General features: G+C 45.6%; 1 protein-coding gene across 4 annotated transcripts in view; it reads right to left on the bottom strand.

The window, feature by feature from the left end:
- ATXN7L1 (ataxin 7 like 1) overlaps positions 1-13634 on the bottom strand; it is a 270235-nt gene extending 256601 nt beyond the window's left edge. For all 4 annotated transcript variants that reach the window (XM_008071767.2, XM_021719449.1, XM_021719447.1 and 1 more), the window contains exons 1-2: positions 13582-13634; positions 13012-13080 (exon numbers count right to left, since the gene is read on the bottom strand). In XM_008071767.2, the coding sequence (XP_008069958.1) occupies positions 13012-13030 (19 nt within the window). In that variant the 5' untranslated portion in view covers positions 13031-13080; positions 13582-13634. The remainder of the gene's footprint in view (positions 1-13011; positions 13081-13581) is intronic.
- Positions 13635-13640: the final 6 nt, after the last annotated feature.

The raw sequence follows: 13640 nt of genomic DNA on the forward strand, positions 1-13640 counted from the left end.
GCTTCTGCAAAAGCAGTGAGGAAGGGTACAATGGTGGAAGGAGTAACTTGAGGGAACAGAGGTCTGGAGTCTAGGGACTTAGCAAAAGGGGCTGTTGCTCCTAGGTCCGCTGAACGGAGTCTACCTTACCCAAATGTGACTGGTTCCACTTTCTGGATGGTTCCCTTTCTTCCTGCCAGTCTCGGGCAGAATTCTGACCTGTCAAGTGTAAAAGGCACTTGAGCCCACAAGGCTCTCAGCCTTATCAGGAGAATCAAATCCCCAGCCGGCAGAACAAGGGGCCTAGGGGCCCATACAAGGTCACTTAAAACCCCACAGAGGAGGTGACTGAGAAGGAGGGAACACAGGCAAGGACAAGGACTCCCCTGGTCTCTGAAGCCACGGGGGGAGGGGAGATATGACACCAGCTCCTCCAGGACTAGCAGGGCCATCACGTATAAAAAGCTTAAGTGGCCTGGTTAGTGAAGAGCAGGTGAAACCCAGAGTCACAGGAACAGAACATTGCCACATTGCCCTGTCCTCACATGGGAGATACATTCTGTGCCTTCCCCAGCCACTCTAGTGCAAAGAATTCTCTTTGCCACTGCCCCTCAGAGCCCGTGACAACTAGGGCATCACTGTGGCTGAAAAAGGCAAAGGACTTTCACACCCACTTAACAGGCGTCTCACCATCCAAAGGACATCTCTCACTGAAAAGCCACCTCCGCTCCATTATCCAGAGGAGTATCCCCTTCATGAAAATATTAACAATCCCAACGCCACAAGGGAAATGGAACAGCGGCCTCGAAGACATTCAAAAGCGGGAGAAAAAGAGAGAAATCATCACTGTAGATAGATGCCCCTCGAGTTGCCTGGCAACCATCTTTGCGAACACCTTCTCCCAAAAAGGAACAGTTTGCATCAGCTCCTGCGATTTCCCTGAGCCCAGGACTCTGACCACAGAGGCCCCAAACCCGGGACCTTGGGATGAGAAAGCAGTTCCCTCACGGGGCGAGCCAGGGCCCTATTGGCAGGCTGACAAACATGAGGGGAAGGAAAGCTAGTTCAGCCTCACCATTTTGCTTAAAGAACGCACTCTCCCAGGCACGGCCAGGGCAAGGGTGAGGCAAGCCAGGTGCCCAGGTGCAACATTTAAGGAGGTGTTTGCTCTGCACTTGCAGGAGCCCATGTGAGTCCCTCCTTAAATGTGTGTCCTCTATGCCTGCTTGCCTCCTCTCAGTTCTAACCCTGCTCCGAGGACGACAGACATTACGACAGAATGCTCAGCGGACAGCCTCGGGAACTAACCTGCCTCTGAGTTGAAATCTCAGCTCTACTATTTCCCAGCTGTATCCCCTTGGTATATCACTTAACCTCTCTAAGCCTCAGCTTTCCAGTCTCGAAAATGGGGCTGACAATAGGATTTGCCTCACAGGGTGGTCATGAGGATTAAAGAAGAAAATGCACATTTAGCCCTGTGTTGGCATCTAGCCAATGCCCAATAAATGAAAGCCTTGCTTTAAAAAAGCTTCCCAAGGGGTTCTCAAGATGGGCAGTGTTGACAGTCACTTCTCTCAATAAATGAACAGTGGTTCTCAAAGTTCAGTAAACATCAGAGCCCCCTGAGGAGCCTGTTTAAAAATGCATGTCCCTGGTTCCTGTGGCCTGGGGTGCCAAGTACCTAGGGGGCCTCATAACAGGGTCTCCAGAATGACCACACTCTGTAAAACAGTGAAACAGATTCACTCTTCAAAACGAACAGCACAGAGACCCCAGTCCAACTCCTTTTGTTTTTATTCCTGGCACCCTTAAAGAACCAGGGACACAAATATTGCAAGTGGCACCTCTAAGACAAAGAAGAAGCTCCGCGTGCCTGGTAAAAAGAATCATCACAACAAAAGTTAGCATTACTGAGTGGCTACTACATGCCAAACAGTATCTAATTTATTTTCACAGCAACTCTGAGAGGTACTATTATTCCTACTCTGAAAAAGAGGAAATTGAGGCTTTAATGTAATACACAGTCAGTAAGTGGTCAAGTTTTAAATAATGTTTTATGAAACTCCCAAGTCTGAAATGCCAATGAACATGTGTGTGTGTGTGTTTATGTGGTAAAACACACATGGCATAAATTTGCCATTTTAACCACTGTTAAACATACAGTTCTGAGGCATTAAGCGTCTCTACGATGCTGTGATCCCATCACCACCATCCATCTCCACAAGTTTTGCATCTCCCCAATGAAACTCTGTACCCCTTAAACACTCACTCTCCATTTCCCCTCCCCCACCCCTGGTATCCACCATTCTACCCTGCTTCTATGAATCAACTACTCTAGGAACCTTCATGTATTTGTCATTTTGTGGCCAATACACCTTCTAAGAGCTAGACATCACCTTGATCTGATATGACCCAGCTAGAACCATGTCTCAACCATCATCTTCCATACCCCACAATGCGGGACTCACCTGTGGTTAGTGTCATTAGACAGGGTATCCTGACTCCCCACTCCTACCCCAGAACTCTGTGACCTATTAGCAGATTGGGGCAGGGTCACATAGCTCCTACTTTCTCCCCTTGTCTGCTTCCTGCTCATCCCTGTCCCACTGAGGATGTCCTTGAACCCTTAATGTTCACGGATTCACAACGAGCCTCACAGAATCAGGCACACTGATGAGTGTTCCTATGTTCAAAAAGCTCATCACTGACTCACTTTTATCTTCCCTACTCCAGTGACCTGGTACCATTCTGTCCTGCCCTCAAGAGTATTGATTTGGTTTCCTTTTCTTCTTTAAGCACCCAATCCTATAAAGTTGGCAAGTGGAATTTAGTTATGAAACCACAGGTACAAATGATAAAGCATCTCTATAAAAAACAATGCCTTCCTCGCCACAGAATTCCAGCTTTCCTAAGAGACAACTGTGGGAGCCAGGTCTAGCCCATGAGTACCAAGAATTCCATGTCTTATATTCAGCCCACTTGCAAGAAGGCATTTCCTGAGCTCTTTTTATCATTAGTTCAAGTGACCCCCTGTCTATTTGGCAGTCTGCACCCATCACAAGGAGAGAGTAAGAGAAAGTCAGCCAAACTGCATTTGCCGGGAGCCCACCGGCAGCAGAACATTGTACCAAGAGTTTTAGGAGAGAGACACGCCAAAGTCAATCTTTTCCTCTCCTTTTCTACAATGCTCTGAAGAAGTCCAACCTATTGGCTACATCTGATGAAGTCCCTCCCCATTCTGGCTACATCTGATGAAGGCAGTCACTCAATGCTCGCTGTCCCCAGATATGAACACCAGGCAGCTCAGAGTATGGGGTCCCTAGATAAAAAGGATTTGACTGGGACAGGGTCTCACTCTCGGCTACTACCATTCCATGTCTACTTCCGAAGAATGTCATGAATGAAACAAAATGTCATAAATGAAAGGTTAACTCAAAAGCTATAAAATGCAGCCTACACAGGAAACCATGCAGCAACGAATGTGCCTAACTTTTCTAAATCAATTCCACTGCCGAGACAGTAGGCCCATGGGAACCTCTGGCTGAAAGTCAACACGGCCTCGCGGCCCTAAATGATGCTGGAGACCAGTTGGCACACAGGTCAGAAGCCTCAGGAATCAGACCCTCCCAGGCTTCATATTTTCCAATACTTAACATGGAAATCTCGAAGTCAGCCGCTTTACTTTCTGTGATGTGCATCCCCATTGCAGACACATCCCAGGGGTAATCAAACTGCAGAGAACGCCGGTTGTATTTCCAGCCTGACTTTAAATATAAACTGAAGTCCTTAATGTTTCACTGTGGTGCTTTTGACACCAGAGGCCACTGTAGAATAAATGCCATCATTATCAGAATTGGCGCTGTGGGGGTCTCGTCCACCCACAGTGAGGGAGGGTCCGGCCACCTGGAATCAGAACCTGCATCTCATTGTTGTCACCACGGACCGCAAAATGATATGAAAGGTCTAGAGGCATCAACTTGGAAACCTTTGGAGGAGCATTCCCTGAAGGACCGAGTCTCCTCTCTCTTTAGATCCTCCCAAATGACACCTAGTGCCTGGGGATAGTGACAGTCCATCCATACAGGTCTGCTGAGTATTCGACAAGGCAGACTGACATGGGCTATAGGCCTAAGCCAGGGACAGATATTGAATATCTCAGCCGGGCTCCGTGGCTCAGCCTGTAATCTCGTGCTTTTGGGAGGCTGAGGTGAGTGGACTGCCTGAGCCCACGGGTTCGAGACCCACCTGGGCAACTTGGCGAGACCTCATCTCTATAGTAAATAAAAAAAAAATGAGCTGGGTGTGGTAGTGCGTGCCTGTAGTTCCAGCTACTTGGAAGGCTGAGGCAGAAGGATCGGCAGAGCCCAGCAGGTCGAGGCTGCGGTGGCCGGGAGTGGCCACTGCACTCCAGTCTGGGTGACAGAGTGAGACTCCAACTCAAAAAAAAAAGAATATCTCTGTGAGGATCTTAGCCTATTTTTCTTACCTCTGCAGCCTCATCTTATACCAGTGATTCTCTATGAAGGTAATTTTGTCCCCTCCCCTCAGAGGACATTTAGCAATGGCTGGACACATTTTGGGTTGTCCAAACTTGGAGGAAGGCAGGGAAGCAGCCCTGGCACATAGTGGGTAGAGGCCAAGGATTCTGTTAAACACCCTACAATACACAGGATGGCCCCACCACAGAGGTACCCTGCTCAAAATGTTGGTAGCGTCGCCAGTGAGAAACCTGATACTACTGTGTGTGATGCTACATTCACTCCAGCAAGAACACTGTTTAGATTCTGGAAATGTCTATACTTTCTGACACTTTGGGCCCTCATGCTGGTCGTTTCCTCTAACTCCACCCTGCCTGGCTCCACACACGAATATCTTCCAGGCATCCTCTAGGTTTTAGCTTACATAGAATTTTCTCAGGGTGGCCTTCAGTAAACCCCTAAGCTCAGTTAGGCCTCCTGCCACGCCCTCCAACAGCACTTTGACTTTTTTTTTTTTTTGAGTTGGAGTCTCACTCTGTCACCCAGACTGGAGTGCAGTGGCCGCTCCCGGCCACCGCAGCCTCGACCTGCTGGGCTCCGGCGATCCTTCCGCCTCAGCCTTCCGAGTAGCTGGAACTACAGGCGTGCGCTACCACGCCGGGCTGATTTTTTGATTTATTGTAGAGATGAGGTCTCTGCACCAAGTTGCCCAGGCGGGTGGCGAACCCGCGGGCTCAGGCAATCCACTCACCTCAGCCTCCCAAAGGCACGGGACTACAGGCTGAGCCACCGAGCCAGGCTAGCACCTTGACTTTTAAATGTCTGGCTCTGCTGCTCGGCTGAAAGAGTGCTGAAGGCAGGACCCTTCACTGCTGTGTCCCCAGGAAAGCTCCCTGTGTCAAATGCATGAAGAAAACTGACAAAGCAGTAGAAAATGAGGCCAGGTGTTAGAGACCAGCCTGGGCAATATAGCAAAACCTGTCTCTATAAAAATAATCATCATCATAATTAGTCAGGGATAGAGGCACACACCTATAGTCCCAGCTATTTGGGAGGCTGAGACAGGAGGATCTCTTGAGCCCAGGAGTTTGAGGTTACAGTGAGCTATAACCACGCCACTGCACTCCAGCCTGGGTGGCTAAATGAGATCCCGACTCTCAAAAAAAATCAAGACACCCAGAGTCTTAAATTGTCACCCTATTATGCCGGCACCAAAAAGAGAAGGTGGTGGCTTCTTGTGAACTGATATGGACAACTCTCTAAGATCAGTGGAAATGGCATGACACAGACAAAACTTACAGCTTTCTACCAGTCATGTGAGAACAAGAAGACAACCATTTTATATGTAGCTAATTGAATGCACACAGAGGCTCTCTGGAAGAAAATATAAGCAACTGTAGCAAGGTGAGAGGAGACTCACTTTTCATTTGTATATTCTTTTGAATTTTGTAACATGTGAACATTATTATTTTTTTAATAGTAGTTTTAAATAAATGTGTGTAAGTCTACATCTCCTAGCAGTAAAAACTATTCTACTACTTGCAAGGCTGAGGCAGAAGGATCGCCTGAGGTGGAAGGATCGCGTGAGCCCAGCAGGTTGAGTCTGCGGTGGCTGTTAGTGTGCCACTGCACTCAGCCTGGGCCACAGTGTGTGACTCCAATGCAAAATAAAAATAAAGTACACACACACAAAAATTATTCTAATAGGCTGGGCACAATGGCTCACGCCTGTAATATCAGCACTTTGGGAGGCCAGAGTGGAAGGACTGCTTGAGCCCAGGAGTTCGAGACCAGCTTGGGCAACATAGCAAGACTTTGTCTCTACAAAAAAAAAGTAATAATAAAAGAAAAAAATTATTCTAATAGAATGACATTTGTTGAGACCTTGGTGTAGTGTAACTTGTGGAAGGCCCTATCACATATACAGTGTTTCCTAGTGTGCCCATCCTCTCTGACTTCCTGTTTTGAAAGAAGCCAGAGCCACATTTTCTCCACATGGGAACCCAGGCACATGGGAATAATTACATGTATAAAGAGATATTCATTTTGGAAGCTTTGTGTTTTCCAAACTAGATGATTGAGATGCCCTTTCTCAGTTTTGCTAGCCTGGTAGTGGCATGCCCTGCTTCATCAGCGGGCGAACTTGTAAAGCTTATCAGTTCTCCAGGCCCTTCTCATTTTCTTTCTTTTTTTTTTTTTTGAGTTGGAGTCTCACTCTGTCGCCCAGACTGGAGTGCAGTGACCGTTCCCGGCCACCGCAGGCTTGACCTGCTGGGCTCCAGTGATCCTTCCGCCTCAGCCTTCCGAGTAGCCGGAATGACAGGCGCGCGCTACCACGTCCGGCTGATTTTTTGATTTATTGTAGAGATGAGGTCTCGCTGCCCAGGTGGGTCTCGAACCCGCGGGCTCAGGCAATCCACTCACCTCAGCCTCCCAAAGGCGCGGGATTACAGGCTGAGCCACCGAGCCCGGCTCTCGTTTTCATCTTTCCTCTCTACCGCCTTCAAGCTGCCCCCTCTTCCTGTCCTTCCATCCCAAATGCAGGGCAAGAGAAGAGAGATGACAGTGAAACGCCAAAGTGAACAAATGTGGCTGCTTAGTAGCAAAAGGGGAGGAAGGTAGGCTTGATGGGGAATGAAGTAGAAATTAATGGCGAAAATGAGGTTTATCTGTGTAATCTGTGGACTTCGTGTCTTCCCATCTCCTATTAACATAGATAACAGAGTCATCTGCGTATGATAAAGGGAAGCTGTCCACAGTTTCCCATAAATCTCATGGCCCGTTGCTGGCTTTCCTGGCTTGGACGCTAAGAAAACTTTATTCTTACCAAGTCAGTTGCCATCTTTTCGTCCCATTTGCTTCCATTCAGCCATAACTGTCAGACTCCTACATCTGAGTTGACATGTGTTCATGTCTCCTGCATCCTCCTATGTTCTAGTCTAATTCCACCAGTATCTCAGGAGAACAGTAAACTCAGAATCACAGCAAGGTTTTACTGGTCCCAACACAACTTCCTCACTCTCTCTCTTTTTTTTTTTTTGAGTCAGTTTCATTCTATGGCCTAGTGCAGTGGCATAATCACAGCTCACTGCAGCCTCGACCTCCTGGACTCAGGGGATCCTCCCGCCTCAGTTTCCCAAATAGTTGGGACTACTGGCACATGCCACCATGCCCGGCTAATTTTTAAATTTTTTTGTAAAGACAAGGCTTCATTATGTTGCCTAGGCTGTTCTCGGATTCCTGAGCTCAAGCCTCAGCCTCCCAAAGTGCTGGACTTACAGGCATGAGCCACTGCACCCAGCCACAATTTTCACAAATTGGAAGTATTCCACCAGTTTATCTAAGTCAAATCAAAAGATGCGGGAACATTAAAACACAGACAAATGCTCAAAGTGACAAGTGTAGGTTTCCAAAAGACCCAACAAGGACCTACTGAGAACTTTTCCCCCTTAGTGATAAAATAAAACATGTTATCAATCATGTTTAAAAATAATTTTTAGGTCTCCCAATCCTTAGAAAGAACTGTGTATAAACTCTTCTTAGCCATAGTCCATGGACTGCCTAAGTATTTTTTCTAGTTCTTAATAAAACTTATCAATGATCACCTATTAATTGCACTTAATTTAAAACATTGATATCCACAGCAATTATTTTTTATTTTTTGTTTGTTTTTTTGAGTTGGAATCTCACTTGGTCACCCAGACTGGAGTGCAGTGGCCGCTCTCGGCCACCACAGCCTCGACCCGCTGGGCTCCGGCGATCCTTCCACCTCAGCCTTCCAAGTAGCTGGAATTACAGGCAGGAGCTACCACGCCCGGCTGATTTTTTGATTTATTGTAGAGATGAGGTCTCGCTGCCCAGGCGGGTCACGAACCCACGGGCTCAGGCTATCCACTCACCTCAGCCTCCCAAAGGTGTGGGATTACAGGCTGAGCCACCGAGCCCGGCTAGCAATTATTTTTGAAAGATTATTAGCCTTACAAAATTATGGTAAAGTCGCTTACTCCAAAAAATAAAGTTCCTGTTACAATATATCTTTTTCCTTCATCACAGATTAGTTTAAAACCCTAGTTAATCAGAATAAAGTTTTCTAGAACTAGCTGCATTAATACATGATGGTGATGATCACAATAATAATTTAAAAAGAATAAAAGCCAACATTCATTAAGCACTTACTATGTGCTAAGCCCTTTGTATTATCTCACTTAATCCTCACAGCAACGCTGTTCTTAGGCCTGTTTTATGGTTAAGAACATTCATGAGCCATATGAACCCTGTTCCTCACCCATGAATCGGCATTCTTGAAAAAAATGCTCAGGGAGGCAAGTAGAAAAGGAGGCCATCTTTCTAAATCACTAAGCGCTTTTCCCCAATTAGTCGGAAAAAAGGCTTCAGATAAATCTACCAAACTGAAGAGAGAAAATTATTTTTAAAGGTTAGCATAGAAGAATGGCCGTCCTTAGACTGTTCCATCCATAAACACATTTCACATCTTAGATTAGGCTAATAAGATTTCTGAGACCCCTCCTCTTAGGAAATCTGAATGCCTGATTGATCCAAGCTGGCCGAGGTCAAACTGCTCCCCAGTAGGAGAACATTTTACCCTGGGTTTGGATGCAGCCCCTCACTTTCCTCAGCGTGCAGAAGGCCACACACCATTCACAAATTACTTGCAGCAGAATATGCTTGTGTATGAAATGCAGTGATTTTTGTCACCAAGAAGTTATAAACTGAGAAAATAAACCCAGTTATTTCTGAAATAATTAGAGATTTTTTAATGTGAGGGCTTGATGTTTTAAAAAATTTCTTTAGAAACAGTTTGCCTGGTGTCACTTCATATCACAGGTAGGCACATTGAATAGAGACGTTTGGGTTCAGAGGTCTTAAAGGGACCTGAGTGGTCACTTTGACCCACCTCCTCACTTTGGAGATGAGAGAATACACCCAGAGATGATAATGTCGTTCTCAGGGGCACATGAGAACACACAGGGAACGAACGACTCAGAGTTCTCTCTCCTGCTCCTTTTACCGTCCGGGCTGTCCAGGATATAACCCCATTTAAGCACCTCGTGGATGGAATCAGCAACACCCTCTGAATCCAGGTGATGATGTGGCAAGGTTCAAAAGTATTTGCCAGTTCCTCTTGACCTTAATTTTAACTAATTTTCGATGAAATAATAACAAGGACGTAAAGGACTTTATTCCAGAGATTTCAAAACATTCAGTTAACAGTTCATACCAGATATAGGTGGAGAATTGAAGCAGACAAAGGTTAAAGGGGTGAGAGATGGGGAAGGAACTATACTACAAGAATCAGGTGATTTAAAAAGTCTGCAAGTTGCTGGGCGTGGTGGCTCACGCCTGCAATCTCAGCACTTTGGGAGGCTGAAGTGGGAGGTCTGCCTGAGCCCAGGAGTTTGAGTCTAGCCTTGATAACATAGTGAGACCTTGTCTCTACAAAAGAAAAAAAAAAAAAGAAAAATTAGCTGGGTATGATTGTGCACACCTGCAGTCCTAGCTACTCGGGAGGCTGAGGCAGCAGGATCACCTGAGCCCAGGAGTTCAAGGCTGCGGTGAGCCATGATCGCACCACTACACTCCAGCCTGGGTGACAGAGTGAGACGTTGACACACACACACACAAAAAAAAGTCTACAAATCCTTGTGTCATTCAAAGCTGTGGCCAGATAGAGGCAGAAGACAAAATGATTCTTATTCACATTTCTAGCCTAACTTCCCCTCCTCAGTTTAGTTTATAAAAAAACATTATATCATATCAATGTTCATAGCAGCATTATTCACAATAACCAAAAAATGGAAATAACCAAATATCCATCAGCAAATAAGTAGACAAACAAAATGCAGTATATATACAATGAAATATTATTCAACCTTTAAAAGGAACAAAGTACTGATCCATGCTACAATATGGATGAACCATGAAAACATTCTGCTAAGTGAACTAAGCCAGACAAAGTGGGTGATTCCACTTATATGAGATATCTAGGAAAGGCAACTTCATAAATAAAGTAGAACAGAGGTTACCAAGACTGAGAGGAGGAAAGAACGAGGAATGATTGTAGAATGGGTGCAGAGTTCCTGGCTGGGATGATGGGGAAGTTAAGAAACGAAACGTGGTAATAGGCGTGCAACAATTTAAGTGTACTTAATACCACTGAAATGTACACTCAGAATGGTAAAGACGGTAAATCTTATGTACATTTCACCACAAAAATTTTGATCAAATCAAAATCTGAATCATATCCTTTTATTTCTCTTTTGGAATTCCTAAACTTTATCTTGTTGATTCATTGCCATAAAACCCCACGTTTCCTTTCAAGATCTGCCTACTGCCAACAACGTCATGGACAATCTGTGTATATTCATACACATGGATATACACAGTCACACACAGGCCACTTTGTGGCCTGCAGTGATCCAGCCACAGACTTATCCACCCCAAGACCTTGTTGATGACTCCAAGAGGATGCTCACGGCAAGATTTAGGCAATTGGCGTTACTGGAGATCCAGGCAGCCAAACACCTTGACAAACACCCTGTCTTAGTTCGACCCTTAAAGTCCTCACCATGGGGATATGTATTTAATATATTTTATCAATAATGAAAACTGTGTGCATATACCAGAAAGACCATCAGGACTTGCTCACCCAGGTGTGTGAACAGAGATTTCAGTCTATATACGGCTATTTTGGCGAAATTGGCAATTACAAGTTATGCAGAACAGTGGGTGTCCGTAATGCAAATGTATATAATTAGGAGCTAAATCTTTGTACCTTTACAGGACATAGGACATAATAAGCAGGATGTACCACTTGTGACTTCTGAGGAAAGGAGAGCTTTTCATTTCTCCTTAAAAGAATCCATTTCTCATGAGGCAAAAAGAATCTGAGAACAAGAGTCTTTTGATACAGAAGCAGTGAGTTGGGGGGGGAGCCGAGAAATGAGTTTTGTGTGTTATAGTCATAATCCGTCACCCAGACCTGAGAGGTGTCCATCCTGTGCCATACCATGACCTTGACTCAACTTCAACATAGATTTTTCACAACATCTTTTGTGAACACATAGCCTGATAACTGAGTCTCATAAGCGTTTAAAGATCTCAAGAGTTTGTGTAGAAAAATAATCTCTAGTGATATTTCCCATTGCCCACACACATGGACATTTAGCACAAACAAACTGCCACTTGTAAGAAGTCCACTTGACATCAATACCTCATGCATCCTGAAGACACATATCAAGATCACACTAAGGTATTTAGAAGTAAACATCTTTAGAATAATGTTTTGTTCCCAAAGTGCTTAATTAGCAGAAATACTATGCTAGAGAATTGTCCTTGAATATGCATGCATTTTAACCTCCATGTTATTTTTTCCGAAGGACAAATTTTCCTCTCACTGGATGGTCAGGAAATGATTGGGCACAGAAAATGGACCACCTTAAGTGTCAATCCACAAAATGAGTTCCATCTTTCCACGCAGGCTTCAGCTGCCTTCCAGGGTGACATCCCCTTTCATGAGAGGGACCACTTTTGGGGAACTAATGGCCCTTTCTCCATTCATTTTGGATGGTCCATGCTCCTAGGGCCTACTCATGTTTGAACACTTTCAACATTTCCCACCAATCTCTTCTGCTCACTTGTGCTTGTCCTCCCACTCCCAATTCTGGCCAATTATGCTGACAAGACATCAGTTAGCGAATCACAATTCAAATGAGCCCATTCATTTGTTCAGCAGAAAGTAGCCTCTGGAGTAGCTCCATGTGAAGCCCATAGGCCAGAGTTACATATGGCAGGCTTGCAAACGTGAGCGGGATATGATTTATTTATGACAACCATGTGCGTTCAATGCCCAGTTCCAGCAGGCTGTGGCTTCACTTGCATGTCTTGGTCTGGGATGACCTACCTACTCACTGAGTCCCACTGCAGGTACCTTACTTCCATGCTGGGAAAACAGAGATGGTGACTGGCTGAGCTAGGGGAAGGCGAGGGGCAGGGGCTGCATATACAGATGCCCCTAACCCTGTTCATCACATAACAATCTGTGACCAAACGCCAAGCGGGTCAAATGTAACTGGCTGCAAAGGTTTGCCATGGACAATGATTTTCAGTGGAGAGTGGAGAAGTACCTGCTAGAATGACTGACCATGTGGGGTTCATTAAACTGTCGTGCATTTACCCACAAGGAAGGCTGGGATGTTGGCATGGGGAGCCCCACTCCTCATTTCAGAGATTTCAACCCCCCACCATTTAGCAAGGATGCTCCAGAGAAGAATGGCAGATAAGCATCAGGAGGTTCAAACGTGGACTCCAGCAGAAGTGCAGTAAACTTCTGCCTTCAACAGTCTCCCCCCATTTACCCCCCAGTTGTATTTATACTTTGAAAGAAGTTAACATGAAGCAGTAGTCACCTGGGCGTGCTCAATTTTTGACAAGCCTTAGTCACTCTGTACCCAGCAGAACAATTCACATTATATTCAAAATCCTGTGAAGATTCTGCCACACATGCTAACACTAAAATGCCAGTAGCTCCACTTACCTTCTTTATTAAGCCTCATAACCTCCCTGCTTTTTCCACCCTCTTTTCCAGCCTCTTCTAAATCTACATCTGCAGATGAAAAAGAAAAGGAAAAAAGAAAATAAGGAAAACAGGGGGGAAAAAGCCAAAGTCAAGGGGGGAGGGAGAGTGTTTATTTGCAAACAGATCCATATAAATACTGTACATGAGAATCTTGCACAAATTGACAATGCAACATTTTCTCCAAGTCCGGGTTTCCATCTACCTGGCCCAGATAGGTACCAAAAAAACTATGCAAGCAGCAACAGAGTAGCCTTTTAAACAGATAACACCGTGGGGCTGCGAAAGCCCACCCCGCGGGCTGCCACGGGGAGCCGGGCACAGACAGACAGACAGACAGCCCTGGCAGCCGGGCCTCTCTCTGTGCACTGATGATCTGTCTCCGTGTGTATTTATTTAGAGAGAGAGGGAGAAGCATGGAGGACACCGGGGGCCACTCTCTCTCTCACACACACACTTTTTCCCAGTGGCTCTAGGTGAATGGAAAGGTTACAGGATAATAAAAGGAGGAGGAGGCGGTGGGGTTCTTACTGTCGGAGCAGTGTAATTTGGCGGCGTCGATCCAGGAGGACCAGGGTTTGCCCAGAAAC

This window comes from Carlito syrichta, unplaced genomic scaffold (assembly GCF_000164805.1).
Source record: "Carlito syrichta isolate Samal-C Ts95f unplaced genomic scaffold, Tarsius_syrichta-2.0.1 Scaffold314713, whole genome shotgun sequence".
NCBI classification, from domain to species: domain Eukaryota; kingdom Metazoa; phylum Chordata; class Mammalia; order Primates; family Tarsiidae; genus Carlito; species Carlito syrichta.